The sequence below is a fragment of the Aaosphaeria arxii genome (genome assembly GCF_010015735.1).
Source record: "Aaosphaeria arxii CBS 175.79 unplaced genomic scaffold BU24scaffold_3, whole genome shotgun sequence".
Classification (NCBI taxonomy): Eukaryota; Fungi; Ascomycota; class Dothideomycetes; order Pleosporales; genus Aaosphaeria; species Aaosphaeria arxii.
In genome coordinates this window covers 381461-408385 of record NW_022983476.1, presented here as the reverse complement: position 1 = coordinate 408385, position 26925 = coordinate 381461, and the positions used below count along the sequence as shown (strand labels likewise).

Below are 26925 nucleotides of genomic sequence, written 5' to 3'. Positions count from 1 at the left end.
TTTGGTTTTTCTATGCCAACGGTGATTCTAAGCCACCGCGCACTGATTATCACGTCGAATTCATCATTCCGCACGTCATCACATGCATCGACTTCCCCCTCGCGACAATTTTCTGAGCAACGAGCCTGCATGATTTGTGATGGCCCAGGTGCCTTTTGCGTTATCATACATATCGAATGCTTCTCTGCAGGATGTATCATCCTATCCAAGAAATAATACCGACACGGTTGTTTCCTGCTTCCGTGTTTTCCAGGACATTCACGCTATTTGACCAGCAACAATTAATTGATCACGGGCAACAACAGCGGCACGAATCTCCGACAAACCCATTGGCTGGATCTATTGTCCGATTCTGTGGGGTACGGTACCTCGAGTACCACAACGCATTCAACTCCGTGGACAGATTACGCCTGTTCCTGGAACAAGGCAAAAAGGCAAACGACGAATCCTGCCTTCCCCAGCCCAATTCGGCAAACAGACAGACCCCTGTCGCTACATACATAGGTACACCATTGACAATGGGGAAAACAAGCTCACTAACTACGTACGGAGTACCGAGCATAAGCAACGACTTCAACGTTCGTCAAAGGTATCTCAACGCCGTTTGACCCTGCTTTGATTCTCAACGCCTTCGAAATGCCGAGCGACGTTTTGTACTCCTGCATGGATAAGTGCTACAGCTTCGAAAGGTGGACAAATTGGCTTGACCTCAGGTTCGGGAATAAGTATCTACGTAGGTAAGATGTAGCTCAAGCTTTACTACAGAGAAGAGACTGGTTGTTTGTCTTCGTCTTCGGGAAGATCGGTTGCAGATGATCTCTTGAAATGCCACATGATCGCCCTTGTGCCTTCTCTTTCGCACTGCGGAGACAGATACCCGTGAGCCGTGTGTATGTACTCCGTACATCTCGGGTCTATCAGTTCCAGATGCTTGGATCTTGGGATTCCGGTATCTGCACGAGATATCAGCTACTACCAAGAAACCTCTATCAAAATGAGCTGCGCTCATCTCCGTGCAGATAGAACAACCCAGACACTTTCCCCTCCTAGCAACCAGACAACCCTCCAAATTCTCCGGAATCTCGCAAGCAAACAAGTTCTTCCTCCATCCGACCCACTCCCCTCCTACTTCCCGTCCACAACACCCGCATACACATACCCACACCCGCATATCTGCACATACGCCACCTTCCCTCAACCCACTCTTCCTCCCGCAAAACAAAAACCCGCTCTCCCGGAAAACATACGGTGAGTCGCTTGTGCCACGGCACCGTCACACAGTTTGCTCGTGTGCGTTGCTTTTGCGGGAGCCGGACGCTGTGTCCGGGGGCGTATCGGAGCGGGCGGGTGCGAAGGGAGGTCAGGTGGTTTATCTTTTTCCCTTTCTGGGGTTGTATTCCGTTTGCTCTTGGGGGGTTAGGAAATGAGAGGATGGGGTGGATGAGTAAATGCTGTGGAAGGGGGCAGCAATACACGAGGGGAGTGTTGCTGTCGTTCGGGCTTGTACGGTGCTGTGCTGTCCTCACAAAAAAGGGAACCCATCGTTGGCCCATCATGTGGTTGGAAAGCAACGGTTAGTAGGTACTGTGTAGGTAGATGAGTGGATGAGTCGACACCCGCTCTCTTCACCGCCCCCTCTGGGCACAAGAGAAAGGTGGAAGGTATGTACGCTCTGTAACCCCCTACAGCGAAACCGTTCCACGCATGCACGTATGCTTTCCTGCCATACTCTTGGAAAGCCATACAAGCACGTTTGTGAATTGGATATTTCTGTTCGATTCGATTCGATTCGATTCGACATAGATACAATGACGTGGTCTATTGGCGTGCTGGTTTGGGAGGTTGGTTGGTTGGCCCTAGGTAGACACCTTGGAACAGTGAGAGCATGTAGTGTATGGTTCCATAGCATAACAAAATATAATAAAAAATTAAAATTCAAACAAATCTTAATTGTCTTAATGGAAGAGTGTGCGATGGTACAACAGAGGGAATGTAGCGGAGTCAGGGTGTTAGTACCAGCAAGCGACAGATTTCTGCGAATAGAGGAAACACTGGTGGGAAGGGTTTGGTGGGTTGTAGAAGTACGGATTTCTGGAGAGAACGAGTTGTTGTTGGCTTTCGACGTGTTTGGAGGCTGGGGTATATTGGATGCTGAGAAGCGAGTTCACACGTTCATTTCGAATGGAAGGCAGGTTTTGGGGATTTTGCCGCAGAAATTGGGACTCGAAGTCAGAAACAATTGTACAATTCTATATATCATACATATCCCCTCCGTTCCTCACCTCATCAGGCGATTCAGAGGGGTGAATTTTCGTTTACACAGCAACAGCAGGCACAGCGAGGCCAGAGTCCCAAAACCGAAGTTGACACCACGAACGATCTACTCCGTGATCTCACCCCTCGCCAACTTCAAAATCCTCTCGTCCTCCCTCTCCTTCTCCAGCCTCTCGCGGACCATCTTCCGATCGGCCTCGCTCCGCTTGTTGAACGCCTCGATCTCGCGCCACTGCTCCTTCTCCTCCTCTGTCATTTGTATCTCGACGGCGCCCGTCCGGCTGACGAGTTGTGCGAGGACTTCGAGCTCCGGCATCTCTTTGATGTCGACGGAGTGTGTGGGGGTTGTGGGTGCTGCGGCGGCGGCGGAGGAAGGGGTGGGTTTGGTGAAGATGTTGAGGGTCGCGGGGCCGGAGGGGTTCTTGTGGCGGGTTATTTGGATGGGGACGCTCGGATTGCGGTATTTTATTCGGGGGAGCATCGTGCGCCAGAACTTCCTGTGAGGGGGCGTCTGTTAGCTTTTTGAAGTTGTTCGTGGTGGAGTGGTAATGGTTGGGTACGGGCGTTGGCTCTCGTGGGGAGTATTGCTGCAGTGTGTCTCGCCCAGGGGTATCAAGTCGGTGGAATTTCAATTGCTGGGTAGAGTCTTGGGAATATCAAGAGGGTAGAAGGAAATATCGTCGTACTTTGCGCCCCGATGTCCTCCTTCGATCTTCTCATGGAACTCCAGTGAAATCTTGGAAACCTCCTTGGGGAGGATCAAAGCTCCTGGTCCCGTCCGTATCCATAGTAACTACACAAAATACTCGTCAATTGATGTCTCCCTATGCGGTAGAGAATGTGCGGAGAGTGGTGAAGGTCATGCGAGTCCGTTCGGAGGTGTCAAAGTGGGAAATTGATCATGTCTGGGTGTACATACCCTCTGTGGGAACTATTAGCGGAGCTCGATTATACTGTAGGATCTGAATAGTTGTACTGACCTCTCTCAAATGGCGCATGCGCCTTATTATATGGACCATGATGTGATGTTGTGTGTTGCTTGTTAGCAGAGCTGTCCATCGCGAGATTTCTTGAAGCCTGGGGCCGAGGTTTTTCCGAAACGTCTGATTGGCCATCACTTTGACAATCACGAATGCATGTCTCACCCGCCCGCACTTGTGAGCAAATATAAGATTCAAAAATGGGTAGATTTCAGTGATCGTTGGTATCTTAAGGATAAATCAGGAGCTCTCCGATACATGTTTCCCTCCGTTTTTCGTCCACAACTTCCGGCGTGGAAGTCACCACCTCCTCCAAGTTCGACCGTGATACATAACCACCGTTGTCCAATTACAATTAGCTACAAATCCTTCCAAACCAGGCCCTAGGAAATAGATCTATATGAATAGAGAAATTGGGCGAAGAGCCCGCGAGGCCTGATCACACATGGTCATGATAGGGCGGGCTGTTTGTCAAATGAGGTGTCGTGCATTTACTGGGCGGGCGCGGCGCGAGCCTGTCCTGCGTTGGGTGCAGCCATGCGCTTGTTCCTACGTATGAATTAGTATTTCGATTGATGTATTCTAGACGTTTAGCGACTTACATGAAAGTCCTGCTGAGGAAGGAGATCATGATCATGGGCAACCAGGATGGCATCTTGGAGAATCCCCAGAGGGCGTAAGCAACGGGGGTAGCAAGGCCAAACTCGGCGAGCTGGCCGTTGAATGGGTGCCAGGCGCCCTCATATGGGGTAACCTGCTCGTACTCCTTGTCGAGGACAAGCTTCTTGATGGTATCGACGGTGGTGGAAGTGCGGTTCAAGGGGATGAAGCGAGCAGTAACGGCAGGAGCAGACTGGTCCGCGAGCGGCTTGGGGATGTTGAAGTAGTAGAGCGAAGGGGGACCAACGGACCACGAGTTGCAGAGGATGGGCTCAGCATCGCAATCGACAATACCGAACTTGGGTGGGTTTGGCTTCGCGGAGATGAGAGCAACAGATTCCTACCATGATGTTAGCTATCGTACATATGCAACGACATGATTTCAGATCGTTTAGAGGTTCAACATACGTTCCATGCCTTGGTGGTGTTTCCACAGAAGCCGTAGCAAGTTGCGTTTCCGCCGTTGATGTAGATGAGCCAGTCCTGGGTCGCCGGTGCGCTCACGGTGGGATCGGCAGTGACGACCTGCTTCCAGTTCTCCAAGGTCAATTCATGCTGGACGCTGTCGGCGACCTTTGCAGCTCCGGCCTGGATGGGGTTTGAGGGGGCGGCGGGCGCAGCGGAAGAAACGGCGTTGGTGAGCTTGTTGAACCAGCCCTTTGCCTGCTCCGCAAGCGGGACCTGGTTCTGTGCAAGCGCGACGGCGGGGAGAGCGAGGGCGATAGTTGAGAAGCGCATTGTTGCGATGAGATGCGATGCGACGAGTACGGGGTTGTCAGGTCGATAGAGATAGGGTTGAGAGAGGAAAGGAAAGGAAGCCTAGGATGACGCTGGAAGGGAAAGTCGAGTATGGAATTACAAGGAAGGAAATACAGGGTCCTGGGATCAGGGAAATGTGGGGATTTTGGTGTGGGCGGGGGCGACGTGCGGAAAGGACACGATTGCGACACCAACGGAAGGTTTTGGTAATAGAAGAGGTAGGATAAGATGGAAGAGAGAGCGTGTGAAGAATTGAAGAATTAGATATTCCTTGAATGATGAAGGAAGAGAGAGAGGAGAGGAAGAGCAGGGGAATAGGGAATAGGGTACGATGTTTGTATTGATTAATGTTATTGTATTGATCCATCGTATCGTTAGGAAACAAGTGACTAAAGGAAGGATTCCTTCCCAATTCGGATGTCGAGGTCGATTCAGTTCGAGGCCTCGTCCGTCTTCCGTCCTCCGAAATTACACGCTAAACCCGTTCGAGCACTAAAACACGCTCGACCAATGAGGTAGCCGTATTGATCTTTAGCATTCATCTCATCCCTAAACCATCGTTCCATGTTCCATCCCTAACAACCAGGCCAGGAACTACCTACGCCAGGAAAAAGCTCCATCCCATCCACCATACCAATATCCACCGAACCATAACAAATTATGAAACCCCTTATCCCTCACCCAATCGGGTTCCTCCAATCCACTTTGCGGCAATTCTACGCCGACCTTGTTTTCAAAACTCTCTGATTTCCCTCAATTGTTGATTCCTTCCCTCGTCCTCGTCCTGTCTTTTCTTTCCATCGTCGTCGTCAACCACTGGTAACGGATCCAACACCCCCTTTACCCGACTTCACGATGCGCCTCAATAGCTTCGCCGCCCTCTTTGCGGCATCCTCTCTCCTCCTCGGCGCCGCTGCTGGTCCAGTTGCTGCCAAGCGACAAGGTAAGCTCAGGCTTGATCCATTGGGATCACTACTACTTCCAGCAGCTAGCTTTAAACTGTATAAGCAATCATAATCACCATGGCTAATCCCATCTTCTGTATATAGAGAACGATGCCACCACCGCTTCCGAGACCGCGACCGCCTCTGCCTCTGGTACCGAGTCCGCCTCCACTTCCGAAGTCACCTCCAGCACTCGCGTCCTCCCTTCCGTCGGTCTCATTGTCAGTACGTTGAGCAATGGAGAAAAGACCACGATCGAGGTGGTAGCTCCCAACCCTACTCCCGGTGCCAAAACAACCGGTGATGAGGACTCGGAACCAACCCCAACCTCCAACACGTACACCTTCTCCCGTACCGGTCTTCCTGTCCCAGCGAGCACAATCTTCCCCGTTTGCAATGATGCGAACGCAAAACCTTTCTGTCTGCCTTCCAATGAGTCAACCTTGTACGTAGGAAAGACATACTACGCCACCTGGAACGCCGACTTCTTCCCCAAGAACTCTACCGTTCTCATCAAGGTCCTCTACTCGAACGATACCACAGAGGAGGTCTGGTCTTCGGAGAAGACTCCCAATGGCTGGGGATTCGTTGCAATCGAGACAACCAAGAGCTGGAAGCAAGGTATGCATTGAATGTACAGGTTGCACAGAAACGTCTCTAACCCTTGTGAATAGGCTACGACCGCTTCAATCTCTCGCTTCAGGCCATCAACTACGACAACAACGAAGGTGGCAAGGCCGAAACATTCCAAGGACCCATGTTCCTCCTCCAGGACGAGCCTACCCGCCACTACGAACCCCCGCCACCAACCAAGTTCAACAAGGAAGGCCTCCTGATTGGCCTCCCAGTCGGTCTCGGTTGCATGATTCTTATCATCGCGGGTCTCCTCTTCGGCATGCGCAAGCATCGTCAAATCGGACTTGGAAACATCATGGGCCGCCGTAACAGGGGCTACGGTGCTCGCAAGAGCAAGAGGGAACGCTTGGGATTGGGCAAGAAGGGCGCCATTCGTCTGGAAGAGAGGGAGGCCGCTTCTGACTGGCACGATGCCCGTGTCCGCGGTAACAGCTTGGGCAGTCTTGTCAGCGACGATGGCATCCGTCCTGGTCGAGGAAACCAGTTCCGCGACGAGATTCAGAGGCAGAAGACCGGCCGTATGGATTAAGTTTCCAGCGGCCTGCACGACGAACGACTTGGCCCGCACTCTGCCGCCCAAGACATTGTACACCAGGAACGTCCAGGCATGGAATAACACGCCCATCGCAAGGACGAATAGAATATCTGACATGCGTCAATGTATCATATGAAAGCATTACTTCTCGCCAACCGCATCGCGACAGGAGTATCATATATTTATGTATCACGAAAATAATTACAGCGGCCCTGTTTCGCTTTTATTCATTGCCCGCACCGAGCCACCGTCCCTGAATCCGATTGATGCAGACATTTTAGAACCTGTCCTGAGGCCCTGACTGAAAGACTGTCAAAGTTCTACTTGCTCAACGATCTTTCCTGAAGAACAAACGGCCCATTGTGCTGTAAGGAAGTGGATATTAACTTTTCCACACAGGCAGGTGTGAACAAAGCACGTCTCTTCATACAACGTGATCGCTGTATTCTCGCTGAAGGCATCGCGGTCTTGTAAGTATATGTGAAATCTGGGATGCGCTTTTCTATTACAATATGGACATCTGGCTTCTAGGGGTACCATCTGTGTCCCAGGAATTTACTTTCTTGAACCGACCTTGCGGTTTGCTGTTTGCTCGAAACCCCCGCCTTCTCGCGCGCCATGTTCGTGTTGTCAGTCTACATGCTAGACTAGTACTGTTCGGGTCAACTCTCAACCTTCCACATCACGTCTGCAGACAACCATGTACCGTTTTGTCCTGAAAATTGTCAAGGGATTGCTCATCTTGCACAAATCAAGGATGCTTTAACAACTTCTGATATCGATATGTATAAAATTTCTACACACGCCATGCTGCGCGATAGCTTGGGGTATTTTCTTTATGTGACTACTAATAGAGAGAAAGGAAGGATATAAAGAAATGGTAGGAAAGAGAAAGGAACGCAAGGAGAGAATTCGCTGAGTCCCGCTCAGCAATTCTTCTTCTCGGGAGACGGCGGGCAAGAATTATCCTTCTCCGCCTCAGGCGTTGCTGCCACCACAGGCATCGCCCAGAACGTATTACAGCACGTAACCAAGGCATACAATTTAATCAGCGTGCAGTACCAACCCAGAAGCAGGTAAGGCACAAAGTACACAACGTCCTGGGGATACTTGCGAAAGTGCGGCATAATCTTAACCGCCTTGAGAGAATCAATCCACAGAAAGAGCGTCAACAAGCAAAGCATACGAGTGCGCGACGAGAATCCCATCCCGGCGAGTCCTGCATTGAGAAAATACGCCAAAGCAAGCTCGTACAGCGCAGTCAACCGGACGAAAGAGTACACCAAGACACTGTATGTAGTGTAGGGGAAGCGCGTCCAGCTCACTCGCTCATACAGCAGCGCGCGCGGGTTCGAACGCCAGGTCGTGCGGTTCCAGCGGATCAGCTGCTTGTGGAAGTTCGGCCACACGCCCACGTTCTCCGTCGCCATGATGCTGTCCGGCCCGCCTTGGATCTTGATCTCCCAGCCGTGGTTGGCGAGCCAGCGGGTGTGGAACTTGTCGTCGTCTGCGTTGAGCGGTCCGACTCGGCCCCAAGGCAAGTGCAAGTACTCGTTGAGATACTGGTGCACGAAATCAGGATCAGCGTAAATACAGGTGCGGAAGACGGCAAAGCGAGAAGACAAGCACGACAATCCACCATCGATGCTATTCGTAGCGAGAAACTCATGGGCTCGGCGCAGCAAGTACGTCATACCAGCAAAATTCCAGAACCCACGAAAAGAGAAAGGATGGTGATGATGAATGGGCTCGAGAACAGGGGCGACAGCACCAACCAACGGCTTATCAAAAGGAGCAATGAGAGAAGGAACGAACCTGTCGGTAGTCGGGAAGAAAGTATGATCATCCGAGATAATCATCACGGGCGTCGTAATCTTAGCAACCGCCATGGCCGTCTGCTCGCGTCGATTGGGCTCCTTGCGGTATACGACGCTCACCCGTGCATCTGGGAAGATGGTCTTAGCTAAGTTGATATACTCAGCAGCAGTGTCGCCAGCGGCAGCGAGAATCAGCGATGCGATCGGATGCGCCAGCGCAGACGAAACGACCTCGTGCAGAAGCGGGTCATTGAATCGCGTGGTCGGAATAATGACTGTCACGTCCTCTGGTCGAAAAGTCGGTTTGTCGGAAATGGGTACAGGGCGGTAGTTCGACGATGCGATCCAGTTGGCCAGCACCCGGACATATCGGAACAGAAACAGAAACAGAAAGGCGATGAGGAAAGCGTTAGCCATTGTTGCGTCGTCCGCCGTGTGTTGCAAACGAAAGTCGTGTCTATGTCAAGGTACGTTCTTCGTGGAAATTGCTTCACAGTCTACGCCTCGAACAGTGCTTTGTCTCTCTATGACCAACGAAGTAGTTTCGAGGAAAAGTACCTGACTCTTCGCAGATATGACACTGTTGTACTTGTCGATATATAACTGTAATGAACTCGGAATGGGAAATGACAACTGCTTGCAGCCCAACATCTCCCCGTCCTCTTATATACGACTCTGACTCCTCCTCCATCTTCGCAATGTTGAAGTTTCATTGTTCAGTTACAACTTCGTGCATGGTGCACGCGTGTTGTGTAGACACTTCAACACCACTGTTCAGTTAAGGTGTTGAATCGCGAGTCGCTTGCACAATGCTCCAGTCAAATCTCCCCAACTCTTCTGACAGGCAAGTCAGGCAATCCCTCAGCATTGCAGCTTTTCCAGCCGCGACCGACCGAGCGTGCGGAGATGTGAGAGAGCATTGTGAAGTCCCCCCCAACACTCTCCCTTAGTGCTCCTCTGCCAGCCCGACGTGCGCTCAGCCTGGGAAGAAGAAACACGGCACGCCGTCGTCTGCCGATGTGTAAGGTATATCTCGTCCTGCAGATGAGCGGGTGCTTGTGATGCCGGGGTCTTGAGTGGAAACGCTCAGGTGCTCGAGGTGGTCATGGAGACGTTGTTTGTTTGGTGGGAGTGCTTTATATATAGGTGTTGGGTTCTGTTGGGTTGGTATATATGGTAATGGTAGGGAGGGGTTATATAAGTTGGTGTTTGTGAATGAGGGTAGGGGAGAGAGATGGGAGAGGAGAAGGTGGGCGGGAGGAGAGGGGTTGATATAGGATTGGAAGTGGTGTTTGTGGTGGAGCGAAGGGAGTTAAAATTTTCTTTGTCGGTGCCTGGTGGGAAATGTTTGTCTGTTCATGCAATGAGCGAGTTTGCTACTATCGCATTCGGTTCTCTTAGCGGGTGATTTTGGGAGGGCCGAATTGATGCGTACCTGGTATGTTCGCAATAAGCATATTTTGGCTTCAAGAATTTTAAGTGTATCGAAGGATGGCTTTGAGATTGGGATTTTGGGAAAGACAGAAATTAGGAGGGAGTATTGGTACTATGATGATTTTCGGTGTGGTTTAAGGTGTCATAGGCACCAATACAAGACATCCATCACTGATCGCGGGCATATAATCACGATGCGCAGAATACCTCTTTCATACATAGAGCTCCCAAATTAGATAATTTCATCTTGTTTCCTGGTTTCCATGAGTGCCTGAACGCTGCTGGCGCATGATGCCTCGTGTCGAACAATGCGGTCTAAGACGCAGAGCCTCACCGTCATAGGAAGTCGAGCCTGCAAGAGAAGTTCTATATTATTGTACATACACCTCCGAAACATTTCGCATTTTTCATTGAAAACATGGGAGTATTCGCTCTATGAGGCGGGACAAGAGAAAGACGATTCGTTAGTTCACAATGTCGCCTTCTCGCTCACCGTACCGTTGTGTCGAGGTGAAGTTGGTTCACGAATTCTCTTGGCCACGATTTCACTGTTTTTCTGAGGTGAGGTGAAGGTGAAAATGAACTAGCTACTTGTTATAAGGATCTATTTACCATCCATTCTCTCCTCCAGCTCGTGCGTCTTCGCTCTACGCTCCAAACCAAGACGATTCTGCCAGAAGGCAGTGTGTATAGCCCGCACAACCAGGCAGCACCCACCACAGGCCTTGCAAGACTCTCTTCCAATCCCACTTCTCACGGCCCAAACCTCACTACAAGCACACTTAGCTGACGCTACAGCGGCCTCTCGTCGTACAAACCCAGAACATCCATCTATCGACAACATGCCGTACGTCATCCACGCCCCCGGCGTCGAAGTCCCTTACATCCTCGACGACGAAGACGACAGGTACCTCACCTACTTCCGCAACTGGAGCTGGCCCGTCTCCGACCACCACGAGGCGAGAGAGCCCATCGTCGCCGAGCTGATCGCCCAGGGCAAGAAGAAGCATCGCCGCCCCCTCCGCGACGTCTGGAGAGCCGAACTCGTGCGTCGCTACCGTGAGGAGAGCAAGCGCGTTGAGCGCGACAGGAAGCAGCGCAAGCGTGAGGAGAAGGAGAAGAATAAGGCGTCGACGATGCAGGAGTTCAAGGAGAAGTGCAAGAAGCTTGTGACGTTTGCAGAGAAGGAAGAGGTCAAGGAGGACAAGCCGGGGTATCGGAATGGGATCTATGTTAATTGGATGGTGGATATGCAGAGTGTGTGGGTGCCGGAGACGGAGCGGGAGCTGGAGGCGTCGTTGGAGTCCAAGGCTTGGTGAGTCGTACAGTGGATGTGTTGAGCTTGTGGTTGGAGGCCTAACAAGATGGCTGTGAGAGCTCAACGTCTTTTCACTCACCCCGCAGGGTCCCTGGTACGATTAGTCTTTGTGGCTTCATGAAGTCATGGGCATGGACATGAGTATGAACATACGTTCGGTAATGGGTGTGCAATATTGGAGAAACCGGTGAAGGCATTTCAGGCCATATCGCCTATACATAATTCAAGCTGAGAAGTCAAGCTCAGCTTCAATATAATAACAAACATACTCCGTACTCTGTACGGAGTACAATCACACTCTAATGTACCGTAACAGTGACACAGACGCATGTTAAACGCCACCAAGCAACGCTAGGTAATGCACAATGCTTTTTTTATGCGAGGCTGAAGATGTGACCCCAAGGCTGCGTGATGTGCTGTAAGTGCATTACCACCAATCAGCTGACTGTCATACATTGGCATTTCGTCAGCACCCGATCGATCATCCTGTAAGGCGAATAAGGCAAATACCAGGAAACAAAAACCAATCATCTGTCCTGAAAAATGGGTTATCTTTCTATGTCAATAATATACCCACTGTCGATAAACCAAAGTCACTTCAATCTCAATCATGCTCGTCGACGATGTACAGCTTAATTTGTTCCACTTGGGTTGCACAAGCGCCTGCTTTGGCCTTGTTGCACACGCAGTAATTCTGAGTCTGAAGTCCGAGTTCGAGCTTATCATGTATCATTTTATTGCATCATTTATCGCTATCTACTTTGGCATTGTTTACACATTCGTGGGGCAGGGACATAGTTTTGCTGATGCACTCATCACTTCCACTTTGATGGCAGTTTCTTTCAACTCTAGTCTACTTAGCAGCATAGTGTTCTATCGTGTTTTCCTCCACCGTTGTCGAAAGTTTCCGGGACCTTTCCTAGCTGGGGTATCCAAGTTCTACGCATTCTACCAATCAGCCAAAGAGGTGCGGTACTACAAGGAGACTGAAGCCATGCACGCAAAGTACGGCGATTTCGTTCGCGTTGGTCAGTTCATGAATGTACAATAGAATTGCTCACAAGAATTAAATTGTGTTTAGGACCACGCCAGATTAGTATAATGCGGAAGTCCGCAGTTCCACTTATCTTTGGTCCGCAGAGCAATTGTATCAAAGGGACGTTCTATGGCAACGCAGGTAATGATCCAACGAAAATCTCCATCAACATGATAAGGGATGAAGCTAGATATAAACTCCGACGCCGCGCGTGGGATAGGGGTCTTTCAATGAAAGGTAAAGAAGAACAAACCATGGCTCACAATAACATGTATTGATTACAATGCAGCGATTGGAAACTATGAGCCAAGAATCACGGAAAAGGTGAATCTACTCCTCGCGCAAATGCGTCGAAACAATGGAACCCCAATGGACGTAACGAAGTGGTCTATGATGCTGTCTTTTGATATCATGGGCTCCGTTGGGTTTAGCAAGGACTTCGACAATCTCAAAACAGGAAAATTGCACCCTGCCACGCATGCTATCCACGATCATTTGACACATATAGGCACAATTGGAGAAACTCCGTGGCTGCTGAACATTCTCAGCTCGATACCTGGGGCCGCCGCAGGGTTCGCAAGCTTCTTCAACTTCTGCGCTCGCGAGATGGAGGCAAAGCAGAATGTGAGTGATAAATGTCAAGTCTTACTTGTAGCTTTCTAACAAGTACAGAACTGGAATAGTGATGCACAACCCCAAGACATCGCGTCGTGGCTTATCAAGGCTGTCAAAGACAAGGATATCTCGGCCTCTCCAACGAAAGAGTCTCTGACAGACGACTCAAGAGTCATCATTATTGCAGGAAGGTGGGTTCTTAATTTGCCAAGATTCCTCTTCCGTTACTTCCCCAACGTTAACGTCGCGTAGTGATACTTTTGCTAACGTCCTGGCATGCACTCTTTTCTACCTCGCCAAAGACAAAGACGTCCAATCCAAAGTTCGTCGCCTTATTGACGAAGCATTGCCCGACGGCCCTGCATCATGGAGCTATGACAAAATTAGAAAAGTGACGTACATCGACGACATCGTCAACGAGACGCTGAGGTTGAAGCCACCGGTTATATCGCAGCCACATCGACAGACACCTGCCAGAGGCTTACAAATCGATGAGCAGTACATTCCCGGCAACGTTAATGTAACAGTACCTCCGATACTGATCATGCGAGATGAAAGGTGGTGGAAGCAACCCTTTGAATTCATTCCAGAGAGGTTTGGGTCAAGGAGGGAGGAAATGGGAACGGATGACGCTCCGTACATGCCGTTCGGTCTCGGTGAGTGCTTTGTTTGGGATATGGCTTTTGAGTCTAGGTGACTGACATGAAATAGGTGTGCATACGTGTCCGGGAAATAATTTGGCGTACGCTAATTTGAGGATATCTATCTCATCTATCGTCCAAAACTTCGACATCGATTTCGCCCCTGGGGAAACAGGCGAAGCATTCGATAAGGACTTTCTCGATACGCCTCTAATAAAGCTACCGCCACTGTATCTAGAATTCAAAGCAAGGAAGCCTGTTAATACAAGTACACAGCAGTGATCGACCGTCTAGGTCTTGGGCTGGGGAGAAGAGACAATGTTCCACATGTTGTGTATGTTTAGCAAGGTGCGTTGATCTGCTCTACAAAGTTTCATTATTGTAACTAGCATCTATTAGAACAATGAGCAGACAATGAGTTGATAAAAATAGAAGAGATATGTTTTTGAGGAATATAGTATTGGGAAGAGAGCAAATAATTCCCGTTTATTGGACACCGAATACCTAATAGCCTGCCTTCACGCCAACTTGATGACGATTCGATTAATTAAAAGGCAAAACGGAACATACACAGTATAACTCATACCACGAAATGCGAATGTGGTTTCGGTCCGAGTGCTGGTTTTTTGCCGAGGCTTTTGTCTCTGATTCAGTCAAAATATCAGGGGGCCATTGTGCATGTCACGCCAGCCTCGCCTTTGCGCGTGACGTTAACAATGTCTGTGCCAATCTCTTGTTTCATGACTTTTCGTTGACTGATTTATTTGGTTTCATTTGACTGGGTCCAGGAACTCTCTGATCTTTGTGTGACGGTTCGGGCCTGTCACGAAGGTAGCAATCAATTACCTGTAGATATTTACAGCTGCAGTGTGTTCAAGCTTTTCCTGATATTGCTTCCACTCTATGAGCCAACCTCGATACCAGGATTGCCACCTGAACTACCCTTTTATCCACTTCCCCTCGTCCTAGCCCGGTACCTCATCGGCCAGACACAGTCCACAAAGTATCTACCTAGAGTTTCGAAAAGCCGTAGAATATATTTGCGCATCAATTTAATTCGTTCGCTTCGTCTCGAAACAATTAACCCTTTCCTGCACCCCAGAAACGCCACATCTGTCCTCCACGTCAAATAGGCAAGGATTGTACCGAACCCATGTATTTAATTCCCGTCACAGGGCTACGGATAGATTGCTCGCAACGGATGAAAGGGGATAGTATTGTATCAAGTTACCAACTATGTGCGACTTACCCCACAAAACATATAGACCTACCTCCTCTGCGCCCGGTATTTCTGCCTAAAGAGCTGATCAGGGGGGAAAAGATGGAAAAGAGCCTGGGAGAAGAAATGTTTTAGTATATGTACTGTCATGTTTCCCGGCCCAGATTTGGATCATCGTCACAGTTCCAGATCTGACAACGGTTTTTCTCGAAGACTACCTGATATAGCAACCATGAAGGTCACCGCCGCTGCCGCACTCTCCCTCGTCGGCCTCGCTGCCGCCGCTCCAGCTGAGCTCGCCGAGAGGCAAAGCTGCCCGAAGGTCTACGTCTTCGGCGCACGAGAGACGACCGCTCCTGCCGGCTACGGCACCTCGCAAGGTCTCGTCAACTCCGTCAAGTCTGCTTACGCGGGCGCCGGCTCCGAAGCCATCGTCTACCCAGCCTGCGGAGGACAGTCCCAGTGCGGTGGCGTCAGCTACGACAATTCCGCCACGCAAGGTACCGCCGCTGTCGTCAAGGCCGTCACTGCGTACAACCAGAAGTGCCCCGACACCCAGATCGTCCTCATTGGGTACTCCCAGGGCGGCCAGATCATGGACAACGCTCTCTGCGGTGGAGCTGGCGCAACGCTCACCGGTGCTGCGCTCGAGGCTGTCAAGGCGGCCATCTTCCTTGGTGATCCTCATAACCGCGCTGGTCTCCCTTACAATGTCGGAACTTGCACGGCACAGGGCGTAAGTGTCTCGATGACTCCATTGTTTGCTTTGATACTCATGTTTGGATGTACAGTTCGCTGCTCGTCCTGCAGGCTTCCAGTGCTCGCCGGCCAAGACCGACAGGCTGAAGTCGTACTGCGACTCTACCGACCCTTACTGCTGCAATGGAAACGATGCCAACTCTCATCAGCAGTACGTCAACAAGTACGGTGCCCAGGCTTTGGCGTTCATCAAGACCAAAATCACCGCATAGGTCATGTGAGGTGGAATGAAACCAAAAACTATGTATATATCTATACAATGAAAAGCAATACCCCAAGAACATGCAATTTGATGAATCACGTGTGATGATAATAGAACGTTACCAATGGGTGTTCTTATATGTAGTAATAATGCGTGTCTATTACCCAATATGGGACTGTAAATGCTCGCTAATCTGTGCAAAGTCTATGATTCTTCCTTTCCTCTGTCGCCCCGTCTTGCTTAATCGAAGACATCAGTGACATACCTCACATTCCTCAACGAATCAAACCACTCCTGCACACCCTTGGAGTCATCATCCTTTCCATCCGCCGTCTCCATGCCAACCTTGATCTTAATAATAGTCTCCTTCGCCGCATCCGCAATGGCTCTCGATCCGCACACATACACCTTCGCGCCATCCCGCCACAACTTAGCCACATCCTCGCGGTCGTGCAACATACGGTCCTGGACGTACTTCGCGCCCTCACTCTTCTCAGCCGCACGGCTGTACGCCCTGCGGACGTCCACCGCACCAATGCGCTGCCACTCGTCGAACTCCTCGCGGTACAGGTCGTCCGTTTCCGGGGAGCGGCAGCCGTAGAAGAAGATGGCGGGCGCGAGCTTGCGGCCGGATTCGATCATGGCGGCGCGCTCCTGGACGAAGGCGCGGAAGGGCGAGAGACCCGTCCCGGCGGCGACGCCGATGATGGGCGTGGTTTCGAGGTCCGAGGGGAGGCTGAAGGCGGCGTGCGAGGGCCGCACCGCGATGTGCACTGTGTCGCCCTTTTCGAGGGCCGCGAGGTAGGTCGAGGCGACGCCGATGTGGGTTCCTTGGCCGGATAGGGCGTTCTTGTGCAGCACGGAGAAGGTCAGTGTGACGTGGTCGGCCTTCCAGAGAGGAGAGGATGAGATGGAGCTTTGGAAGTTAGTGGCTGTTTGCTGGTTGAGCGGGAAGAGAGCTTACTATTGTCGGACCCGCATTGGTGGCATCAACGTCAGGAATGTGCCGATAGGAAGGTCGATGCTGGGGAAGCGTTCGAGGAGGTCAAGGACGGAGACACGCTTGGCGTTGATCTCCTGAGCGAAGTCTTCATCGGCTAGCTTCTCGAGAGCTGACTTGGTCTGCTCATCAGTGGTGGATGCAGCGAGGACATGGAGACTCTGTTTATTTGTTAGAGAGGGTTGATGTGGGTGGCGCACTTTGTTCGTTACTTACCCGCTTGGTTGCTGGCTGCTGCAGCTCAACGTATGAGCTCAAGATCTCGTAGGCGGAAAGAGAGGTGTTGGTGGGAAGAGCAGTTGGTCCCTCGGTGGTAATCTCAAGATGGGCATCTGTGGGCAACTGGAAACGGCGCATTGCGCGGTTGACATTCTCCTTGGGGTTGATGGGCAGGACCACCAAGTAATCGCCTGCAGAGTACGTAGTGCCTTCGGGAAGACGAATTTCGAGGTGCTTCTTCGCTTGCTTGTCGAAAGTATCCTTAGTGAGGATCTTTGCCTCCGTGACAAGACCAGGCTGGACATTCTGGCGGAGTGTAGATGCTCTGGGGGTCGAAATCTTGACCTGTGCATTGACTGCAGATTCATCCTTATCCTGAGCGGCGACATTGTACTTCTTTGTGAGAGAAGGCCACAGCACGTGATCCTCCCAGTGTTCGAAGTCGGTGAAGACTTGGTTCTGAGAGACGTCAGCAAGACCAATCTCGGCGACCCTCTCGCCTCCAAGATCAGCCATGGCGGCGTCGACCAATTTCGGAATACGATGGTATGTCTGCGTCCAGTCTTTGTGACCGCATCCAAAGACAGTGTAGGCAACATTCTTCAATGGGCTCTCCTCCTTCTTGGAACCCTCTAGCCAAGCAACGAAGTGAGATGCATTGTCGGGTGCTTGTCCTTCATATGAAGCTGTGATGATCACAACAGCCTGGTCCGTTGGCAGATTGCCCTTCAAGCTATCGAGGCAATCAACCTTTGTGGCCCTGAAACCATGGGACGGGGCATCAGTAGCCACACGCTGCGCAAGAGACTCGCATGTACCACTGTTGGATCCGTAAAGAACTGTCAAGGGGACCTTGCTGCTGTCATCGGCGGATTCTGCAGCCTTCTTGGAGCCATTGGCCTCTGGAATGGCTTGACCCGAGAGACGGTGCTGAAGGCCAACAGCGGTCAGTCCGTCGCGCAAGATGGCACGCATGTGCATATCCTTTGGCTTGATCGTAAGCGTTTGCTTGAATCCTAGTTGGTAGCCCGCCGGCTCCAAAACAAAGTTGAAGTTCTGGAGGAGCATAGTCATGACGAGCAGAGACTCTTGCCAGGCGAAGGGACGACCAATACAACCACGCATGCCGTTACCGAATGGCTTCCAGCAGTTGGGGAAGTCCTCATTCAACTTCTTGAAAGGCTCATCGAGCATGCGCTCAGGCTTGAACTCAAGAGCATCTTCTCCAAAGACCTTGGGGTCGAGTTGAGACTTTGCGAGCAGATTCACAATGGTCTCACCGGCCTTCACGGGGTACTTTCCGGCAAGGAGAGTATCCTCGAATGCCTCGACGGTAAACAACGGGATAGTGGCGTTCACTCGTAGGGTCTCGCGGAGCACGGCGTTCAAGTAGGGCAATTTGTTGAGATCCTCAACCTTGATGGCTCTCTTGCCAACAGCCTCGTCTACCTCCCTCTGGGCCTTTTGGTAGGCTTCGGGATGTCTGCAGAGCTGGTAGAATACAAAGGACAATAAACCAGATGTAGTCTCGTGTCCGGCAATCAGGAAGGTGATCAGGTTGTCCATGATGCTTTCATCCGTCATATGCTTTCCAGTCTTTGGGTCGACGCCCTTCATCATCGCAGTCAGGAGATCGCGTCTAGCGTCATCCTCCCCAGATTTCCTAGATTCCAAGACCTCCCTAGCAGTCCTCCTCATGGTTTCGATATCGTTCTTGTATTTCTCATCCTTTTGGCGATAAAACAGGGATGGAAGCGGCAAGCGTCTCGGCTTCTCACCAGCCTCTGTCAGGAAGTCACCCATGGCCTCAATGAATGGGTGTAGTTCCTGGGAGTAGTAGCTGTTGAATCGGTAGCCCATGGAGCAAAGGGCTAGGGTATCCAATGCAAGTCTTGTGAAATCATCGGTGACGATGATTTTTGAGTTGGGGCCTGCACGCGCCCACTTCAAGGCGAGCTGTGAAGCGACGTCGTGCATGTCGGTAAACATCGACTGGATAGAAAGGGGTCCAAAAGCGGGCATGAGAATTCTGTGTGCGATCCCCCAGGCCTCCTCTCCCATCTTTGCAGTGAAAAGTCCATCATGGACACCGTCTCTTATCTCGTTGAGAGCTGTATTGATGCTCTTTTTGAAGCGCTTCTCGTCACATGTCTCGTTGACCAAGGCCTGAGTGGAGACCAGCACCACAGATCTTCCAGGAAATCTTAGTCGGTATATTTCGCCTGGTCGATTGGGTGAGTTCACTGCTACAGCAGATTTCGCGTGTCTCTACTTACCGAACTGATCTGCGAGTGATTTCATAGATCCAAGAGGGAATTCTGCGTCGAGTGCTGTGATATTACCAAGAATAGGAAGACCACTGGGCTCTGGAATCGGTGCGATGCCCTCGTCGGCCGTTTTTGCAGCGGGTGACGCCCCTCTAACTTTCGAATCAAATGCCATTGTGAATGTGAAAACAACAAGGATACGGCAATGGAAATGAAACAATCTCTAGTCTATATATGGGTATCCAAAAAAATATAACAATAGAGGTTAAGGAAGAGACTTTTCAGGTGTTTGATGCAATTATGACGAGATTGTAGAAAGAGAGATATGCAATTTCTGTTTGAGAGATGCACGCCATTATAAGTAATTGTTCGTATGGCAAGGCTTTCAATGCACTGTTCCATCATAGCAGACTTTTCGTCCGCGTTTCACGGGTCCGAGCAAGGTCATTCCTAGCCTAATGGAGTGTCCGAGACCTAGCGTCACATGCAAGTATGCATCTTCGGTGATTCTGAGGCATGGCGCCAAAGAGATTAGTGAACCTGTCCTGTCCTGTCCTGTCCCACGTCCCGTGCAGAGTGTCCTTCTTTCGCAAGGGCTTCCAGAAACGATGTTGATCCACTTGTCCATAACAGGTTCGTACGAGGCGTTTTGTACCTCGGTACTTGGCACACCGTCGCATGTCGGCCTCTCCGACATCATCGTAAATTGCAGCAATCTGATAAGCTGAGATTGGATTCAGTGTGGTAGGGCTATATGTTAATAATATTCCAAGGGCGGAGGGTCGTTCTCAAGATGATGACGACGGTGGTGATGGCGATGGGTGCGCGTATAGCCAAGCTTCCCTTCGTCTTTGGCTCTGCGGAGAATACCGACCCCTGTGCCTAAGGGGCGATCCCGCCCAAACCTTCCAACCTTAAACCAGCCTCTGCAATGGTCACTTCCGATTCCCAAAGCTCCGATCATCTATCATCTCTACTGCATGAGTTCTTCAGCCCTACAGTATCTTAAACATAGAATTCACAGATAAACTGTCTCGTTCTCATACTCCTTTGTGGATGAGTTCTGATCAGAGAATGTCGTCCAGTGAATACCTGGCTTCGAGGAAACCCCGTAACTACCCCCAACCCGAGATATGACCAAGGAATAACATCGTTATGCCTGCACGCATACCTCGCACCATCGCTAGGCTGGACGACCATACCTCGTACCAATGGCAAATGCCCGGAGGAAGAGTGGATGTCACGGATCGTTTCTATACCAGGGATTACCAGTCTCTCTCTTCGGCTACTGCCACACCATAGTCTGACCAATCAGGTCCAGTGCATTGTGCATACGAGGACTAGCATGAGAATAGTCACCGACACGACAACTCCACAACGGATACTCTGCCGACTGTTGCGCATCATCATAGACTCTTTCAGTCCTCGGGCTGTAAGGCTAGATACTCGGCGTTTGTGACCAACAAATCGTATGCATCGAGCAACATGCCTCTTGAACCCTGCAGCCGCAATGTTCAAATCGAAGCGAGGACATTGGAGAACCTCTCACATTCGATGCTTACGAAGCCGGCAATCTTGAAACCCCCCGGGAAACATCGTTTGCTTCGGTTCGATAACGATGTGTGCTTCTACAGATAAGGTAAAACCACGTGGAGGATGTCCGAAGCATGCATCTATCGCGCCATACCGGACATTAACATGGGAATGATCGGCATATAGCAATCTACTAGATAAGCTTTGGAGGCTGGAAGCTTGTGCGTCGGTGTTGTATCTTGAGATGCTTCAATGGTAAACATTCGTGGGAATGGTTGAATACGAGAATGAATTTCTGGAAATATCTACGGAGTTTGTGCTCCTAATATATGTCCTAAATCCCTGTTCAAGATGTATAAGTGTATCGATACCCATAAGGAACGACGTCCCGCCATCAAGAATATGAACCTCCAGTGCCCCCCGATACCATTGCGAAGAGAGCGCTACCCAGACGCGTGTAGATAAAACTGAATGCGAGAGGCTCTTCGAAGATCTTCCGCCGCGACTGATGTTTAGCCAAAGTTCCCAAATATCTTTCCTTTCAGGCTTAAAATCGATCATTGAACTTTTCCCGCTCGCAGCGCATCCATGGACTACGATCGATACCCTCAATCAAAGGTTTGGAAGGCTGGGGCATGTCACAATAATGAATCTTCCCGGTTCACCTGCTGGGAACTCGAACCAGTCTTTCATACCCCAGAATTGTTCGACACCCAGAGCCCACAATCCATTACTCAACGCCGCATTCTTCTCTTCCTCTATCGCCAGAAGCCTCTTCTCAAGCGCCATGAACGGCTTCAACGCCAACGTCACGCTCTTGAGTTCCGGCAGCGCAGTGATGGCGGCAAAGTCGTACTTGAGTCCCATAGCGTGCATGTCAATCGCCCTCACACCGCCTTCATAGCTGAAGATAAGGTCATTTAGATCGATGGTGAGATTAACGTTCTGAACGTTCTGGCAACGCTGCAAGAGCTCGGTGGCGTTGGAGCGGAATACGTCAATTTCTAGCATCTCGAGACCGACGAATTCGACAGAGGTGACCGCGTCGTAGCTGTCGTCGATCTCGTTGAGGTATACGCACAGGTTTATGATTGCGGCGACGCTAATGAGTGTCCATGTGGTATTGCTAATGATGGCTTTAGTATCGTGAGTGTCGAGTGGGTCATTGATGCCGACGAAGGGAGGTAGGCGGATTTCTCCCACTTCGGGGACCTCGATGTTGTAGTACTGCGGGCAAGCAGGTTGGGACTCGATGAATGTATCTAGTGCGAGGGACGATGGAGGATTGAATAAGAAGTCATCGGGACTGATGGGTTCGCAAAAGTTGAGCCCCGCGGAATCGAATGTAGAGGGGTTGGGATGCTTTATGCTGGTTAGCTCACTCTGCGGATCATTTAGAAAGGTTGTTGGGGTTGATTCTGGGGGCGTCATCATGGCATGCTCTGGCAGGGCCATGTCGAAGAAATCGAAAGTCGCCGGGTTATAAGTGCTTCCACGGGGATCGTATGTAGAGGGCCCATAATGCATTGAATCAAGTGAGTTGCTTTGTGAGTTATCCATAATTGTGGATGAAGTTGAATCTGGAGGTGTCATCATGGTATTCTCTGGCACTGCGATTCCAAAAGCATCGTAAAATTCAGGGAATTGGGTGTATCCTATAGGATCGGTTGCAGAGGGCTGAAGGCCCAGCGATTTGCTCTGCAAATTATCTGGGAGTTTCATTGAAGTTGATTCCGCAGGTGCGGACATGATATTCCCTGGCACCGCCGGGTCATTGTTGAAGAATTCGGGATCATAAGTGATGGTCGAATTGGCGGAACTTTGAGCTAGAAAGCCAAGCAAGTCGTTGTGTGACATTTCGAAATCGCCCATGTCAGCATTTGCTTTTCGGAAACCCAAATCCGCGGAGTTTCTGTTTTGATGCTGGTCAGTATTCATAATCTGTCTGGAAAGTGAAGCCGCGTTGTGAAGTTGTGGGATTAGAAAGTTTAGTTCCACCTTCAGTGATAACCTTCATGAGAAGAGGGGTATATATAGTGTGATTGATTTATATCAAGACTGCCGAAGACGCTAAAGGTGAAGTTGAGTCCTGGGTAGATCTCATGGGTCAGCCTTGAGCAGCAGTCATGTTGAGGTTAAAAAGAGTATGACACATTATCAGACATCGAACTCCATAATCCATTTAAGCACTCTCTGTTTTCACTGCCTCGCTGGTTCCGACATATCTGTATACGGGTTATGAGATCTATCGAGATTCATAAGAATATGAGCAATTAACTTATTCTGTTCTACATTGTGCTTCTGAATGTGATGTGGGCATTTTTTGATTTATCGCTCGCGCGACACAGAGTAGACTAGAAACACATAGAACAGGATCTATCGCCAGATGCGAGAAAAGAAGCGAGGGGCGCCTTAAGGTTTTAATGGTAGTCAGTGGCTTCCCGTAGTACATATATGAGAAAGCAGGAAAGGTGGATCTCATACCACGTGTAACACCCGCAACCATGGATGACTTTTATCATGCTCTAATTTCATGTTACACAAAGTGTGATTGTTAGGCAAGTACCAATTAAAACTCGATGTAGACCTTTGTGGCGGCAGGTTTCTGATTATATAGCATCCGCGATGGAGCGACAAAAGAGGTCGTTGCGCTCTTCGCGCGCCAATCAAGCAAACGTACCCAACATTCACTTGCCATGTTTCTATTACTCTTGGCGCCATTATTTGACTTCCTTTCATACTGAAAAGCGTGACTGGCAACAGGCAACGCAACGGAACGATATACTCACCAACGTTCTGTTCAACCTACCTTTTCGACTTTTAGCTTCGTTCTAAACACTAAAGCCACAGCTGGGCAAAGAAAGGTCCCATTCTGCAAATAAGTGGAGGTTCCAACGCTACTCGCAACGATGGTTGCAGGCGATCAAAACACGCTCGTTGCTGTGCGCACCAGACTCCTAATGTCAAAATCACCAGTTGCCAAGTCACTCCTCGATCTGATAGAGAACAAGGAGATCGGTCCGCTCAAATCATTCTCTTCTGTCGTCAGAGATTCTTATGGGCCGACTGAGTTATACTTTCCCAAGCTGAACCGATCTATGGCCATTCTGACCACTGTTCCCTCCCAGGAAGACTTGCATGACATTATTCGCCGGAAATTCGAGAGTCACGACAATAAACTTGGGTCATCGTCTGCTTCACTCAGCGACCCAGGCGCTACATCATCGCAGTTTCTCATATCGGAAGGTGCACTAGCTAGCCTCAGACACTCCAGCGGATATCTGGCGACTGATATCGTACTGCCAAATATGATCGTTGAAGAAATCCAAGAGAAATGTACACCAGAAAAGAGGGGACTTCGCCATGCAAACGAACTTTTCACTGTACCCACAACAGTCAGCATTCTCCCACAAGATGCCACCCTTGGTCTCCAACACAACACCGAGGCCTTCACATATTCAACCCTCCTATCGGGTTCCATGGTATGGATGATATGGCCTCCAACAGAACACAATCTTGCAACTCTACGCAATGCTTACGATGCATTTGCTAAAACCCACGACCAAGATAGTTTCAAGATTCTTGAGAAATTTGAGTACGGCGTCACTTTCGTTCAGAAAGCTGGCGACGGTCTGCGAATCCCTCCATTCACACCGATGCTAGCATTGACGATGGAGCCTTGCGTTCTCGCTAAATATCAAGTCATCACTAAGGACTCATTTTTCGCCTGCCTTGAGAAGCTGCCGCTATATATGAGCTACTGGGCCACTGAGCCACTTGGCGCGCAGATGAAAGCAGAATTTGGGCGAGGTATCGTTTCTGCCATTGCGGAGATTCTGACAGGCGCCTTTGACCGCATTGATCTCAACACAATGAGAAACCCTATCAAAGAAAAAAGCAACATTCTGACATTGCTTCGTACATGGGACAACGTGAAGATGGGTCTTATCGGTATCATGGATCCTGAGACAAAGAAACGCCTGAAACACGTTTGGGTGACCTTCCTCACGAGGACGACAACACAGAGATGTCTCATCTGTGGAGGTGCGGTCAGGAGAGATCGACCAGGTCACGAGGAAGGCCATTTTTCGAGGTTTCACTTTGAGAATGAATGAGTCGCTACCGACACTTCCTTAAGTGTGTGTAACCATTTGAGGCCACTCAAAGTCTCCACGAACCAATATTTGCATCAACAGTACGCCAATGCTAGCTTTTTGCTGGTATTACGATCATCGCACCAATTTGGCAAGCTGAACAGCTGCATATTTTGGAGCTATCACCGCCATCTGTATATTATCGGGTCACAATGCAGAATAGAGGAGGACAGATATCAGGGTGCTATCCTAGAGGCATTAGATGGTATCTGTTAATAACCATGTAATTAGTATGATCGAAAAAAATCCTCTAGCTTAAAGAAATGACGATTTTGAGCAGCTGCATGAGTACAGCAATGATGAACGTGTTCCAATTCCACAAATCTTGATCAATCACTATGAAATGTGACTGTGTGAACTGCGGAAAGAGCTGGCATACTGTACTCCGTACTGTGACGCTCAATAACAGTCATACCTAAGCTAGCCGCTTTGACGGCTGGCTCTAGTAAGCAATCATCCACCATGCACTTACCACATTCGCACCCAGTGAATTTAAGTCAAGATGGCAATATGAAAGATTGTCACCAGGATTGAGAGCATTTCCACTCTTCGAATTGTTTCGTGTAGGGGCAATGAGAGACGTTTTTGGGCAGAGAAGGTGCGCTGTCATAGATACACTTGTCATTGGCACAATATTGCGGGCACAGGAGATACGATATTGTACAATTCTACAAACAGTAGTCATACAGGTGGCTGGTCATGCCTGCTAAAGAAATCCTGTTTGACCTTTCAAGTCCCACTCTTAGACTGTCAGCCGGGCTGCGCCCTTCTTCGCGTTAATCACAGCTCCCCATTCGTCTTTTCGTTCGGCATCTCGTCGACCTTGTTCTTGGAGCAGAGCCCACTTCTTTTCCGCCTCAACTTGTCTCTGTTGCTTCTTCATCAACTCGTCTGCTCGTCGATGAGCGAACCAAGCCTCATCTCCTCCAGCAGCTTCCACTCTTCCATTCCTCTTTGCTTTTCTCCAGGCCTTCCAGGAGCTTTCACCACCAGCCCACTTGATCTCACGGGTGATCTTGGCTCTCTCATCCACAGCCATGGCACGAGCGAAGTTTGTATCGGGGGCTACGCGCATCCTCTTACATTTATCGGCCCATCGCTGGAGAGCAGTCTCCTTATTCCAATTGTCCAGTCTCTTCTCCGCAATCATCGTGCGTCGGTCGTATTGTTCCTTTGCTGCAACCACCTCGGATTCGACCCGTGCCTGTGCCCGTTCCTTGGTCTCCTCGCGAGCTGGTGAAACCTTCGGCCACTGCTTGTCGATAACGTCCTGAGCAAGACCTAATGCCGCAGCCTGGGCCCTGAACCTTGCAATGATTTCTGGCTGCTGCATCAATGTCCAGCGTAGCGCCCATCCTAATGGACCTAGCTCCTTTATGCGCACTTCGCTTTCTTTCAACAAGTATTCGTCCAGGCCGCCCTCACGATCCATGGTCTTGAGAACCTTGGAGGTTATTCGTAGCTTTATTTTTCTGTTGAGGGCGGCGGAGTACAGAGCCTTCGACAAGACGTTTGGCTTCCAGTGTCGTCGTGTCTTCGTCTTTGTGTCTGGGGAGACATTGTTGCCGAATTGTATCCTCTGTCCGCCGTAAAGACCCTTGTTGGATTGCCTGTACAGTAATGATGGACCGTAGGGGTATGGTGGTATGTTTGCATCCCTCGGTATGACATTTACTGGAAGATGAGAGCCCAAGTCACCACCTTTGGGTCCATGGCGAGGAGCGGTGGTTGCGAAGGTCCTGGGGAGAAGGGCCGCGCTGCGGATATATTTTGCGGGTCGGGGAAGGCTCCCTGAGAGCAATTGGCACCGTGGAGGCATGATCGGGATGAACGGCCAGCTGTGCGAGGGTCGACCGCAGGCTGTTGTGGTTGAGAGATCATGGTGCGGAGGTCCGCTGAGAAGATTTCTGGAGATCGTTAGCC

The 26925-nt window shown here is 50.2% G+C and overlaps 12 protein-coding genes across 12 annotated transcripts; 5 read left to right on the top strand and 7 right to left on the bottom strand.

Moving 5' to 3' along the window:
- Positions 1–658: 658 nt before the first annotated feature.
- On the bottom strand, positions 659–1387 carry BU24DRAFT_141274 (uncharacterized protein). Its single transcript, XM_033521134.1, has one exon. It carries the CDS (start codon positions 1169–1171, stop codon positions 710–712), a length of 462 nt encoding a protein of 153 aa, XP_033385310.1. The 5' UTR covers positions 1172–1387; the 3' UTR covers positions 659–709.
- Positions 1388–2213: 826 nt separating this feature from the next.
- BU24DRAFT_420009 (uncharacterized protein) lies at positions 2214–3292 on the bottom strand. Its single transcript, XM_033527365.1, has 3 exons — positions 3250–3292; positions 2961–3068; positions 2214–2771 (listed from the first exon to the last, which is right to left on the bottom strand). Exons 1-3 carry the CDS (start codon positions 3270–3272, stop codon positions 2381–2383), a joined length of 522 nt encoding a protein of 173 aa, XP_033385309.1. The 5' UTR covers positions 3273–3292; the 3' UTR covers positions 2214–2380.
- Positions 3293–3450: 158 nt separating this feature from the next.
- Positions 3451–5013, bottom strand: BU24DRAFT_420008 (uncharacterized protein). The gene is made up of 3 exons (XM_033527364.1): positions 4323–5013; positions 3857–4254; positions 3451–3803 (listed from the first exon to the last, which is right to left on the bottom strand). Exons 1-3 carry the CDS (start codon positions 4650–4652, stop codon positions 3746–3748), a joined length of 786 nt encoding a protein of 261 aa, XP_033385308.1. The 5' UTR covers positions 4653–5013; the 3' UTR covers positions 3451–3745.
- A 515-nt stretch (positions 5014–5528) lies between these two features.
- On the top strand, positions 5529–6782 carry BU24DRAFT_460075 (uncharacterized protein; the record flags this gene model as incomplete). Its single annotated transcript, XM_033531787.1, has 3 exons — positions 5529–5616; positions 5723–6238; positions 6292–6782. 3 exons carry the CDS (start codon positions 5529–5531, stop codon positions 6780–6782), a joined length of 1095 nt encoding a protein of 364 aa, XP_033385307.1.
- A 533-nt stretch (positions 6783–7315) lies between these two features.
- On the bottom strand, positions 7316–9022 carry BU24DRAFT_431866 (glycosyltransferase family 2 protein; the record flags this gene model as incomplete). The annotated part of the gene is made up of 2 exons (XM_033529897.1): positions 7316–7346; positions 7830–9022. 2 exons carry the CDS (start codon positions 9020–9022, stop codon positions 7316–7318), a joined length of 1224 nt encoding a protein of 407 aa, XP_033385306.1.
- A 1406-nt stretch (positions 9023–10428) lies between these two features.
- Positions 10429–11760, top strand: BU24DRAFT_420004 (uncharacterized protein). The gene is made up of 2 exons (XM_033527363.1): positions 10429–11448; positions 11511–11760. The coding sequence occupies exon 1, from the start codon at positions 10882–10884 to the stop codon at positions 11356–11358; it is 477 nt and encodes a 158-aa protein (XP_033385305.1). The 5' UTR covers positions 10429–10881; the 3' UTR covers positions 11359–11448; positions 11511–11760.
- A 321-nt stretch (positions 11761–12081) lies between these two features.
- BU24DRAFT_431864 (cytochrome P450) lies at positions 12082–13931 on the top strand (the record flags this gene model as incomplete). The annotated part of the gene is made up of 6 exons (XM_033529896.1): positions 12082–12385; positions 12439–12630; positions 12683–13017; positions 13066–13199; positions 13261–13664; positions 13720–13931. The coding sequence occupies 6 exons, from the start codon at positions 12082–12084 to the stop codon at positions 13929–13931; spliced, it is 1581 nt and encodes a 526-aa protein (XP_033385304.1).
- Positions 13932–15100: 1169 nt separating this feature from the next.
- BU24DRAFT_431863 (carbohydrate esterase family 5 protein) lies at positions 15101–15839 on the top strand (the record flags this gene model as incomplete). Its single annotated transcript, XM_033529895.1, has 2 exons — positions 15101–15604; positions 15660–15839. The coding sequence occupies 2 exons, from the start codon at positions 15101–15103 to the stop codon at positions 15837–15839; spliced, it is 684 nt and encodes a 227-aa protein (XP_033385303.1).
- A 230-nt stretch (positions 15840–16069) lies between these two features.
- BU24DRAFT_343533 (cytochrome P450) lies at positions 16070–19490 on the bottom strand (the record flags this gene model as incomplete). The annotated part of the gene is made up of 4 exons (XM_033523374.1): positions 16070–16745; positions 16794–16990; positions 17046–19270; positions 19325–19490. 4 exons carry the CDS (start codon positions 19488–19490, stop codon positions 16070–16072), a joined length of 3264 nt encoding a protein of 1087 aa, XP_033385302.1.
- A 1970-nt stretch (positions 19491–21460) lies between these two features.
- BU24DRAFT_407051 (uncharacterized protein) lies at positions 21461–22720 on the bottom strand (the record flags this gene model as incomplete). Its single annotated transcript, XM_033525794.1, has 1 exon — positions 21461–22720. The coding sequence occupies one exon, from the start codon at positions 22718–22720 to the stop codon at positions 21461–21463; it is 1260 nt and encodes a 419-aa protein (XP_033385301.1).
- A 1037-nt stretch (positions 22721–23757) lies between these two features.
- BU24DRAFT_490222 (uncharacterized protein) lies at positions 23758–24963 on the top strand (the record flags this gene model as incomplete). The annotated part of the gene is made up of 1 exon (XM_033533700.1): positions 23758–24963. The coding sequence occupies one exon, from the start codon at positions 23758–23760 to the stop codon at positions 24961–24963; it is 1206 nt and encodes a 401-aa protein (XP_033385300.1).
- A 666-nt stretch (positions 24964–25629) lies between these two features.
- BU24DRAFT_420001 (uncharacterized protein) lies at positions 25630–26868 on the bottom strand. The gene has a single exon (XM_033527362.1). The coding sequence runs from the start codon at positions 26819–26821 to the stop codon at positions 25745–25747; it is 1077 nt and encodes a 358-aa protein (XP_033385299.1). The 5' UTR covers positions 26822–26868; the 3' UTR covers positions 25630–25744.
- Positions 26869–26925: the final 57 nt, after the last annotated feature.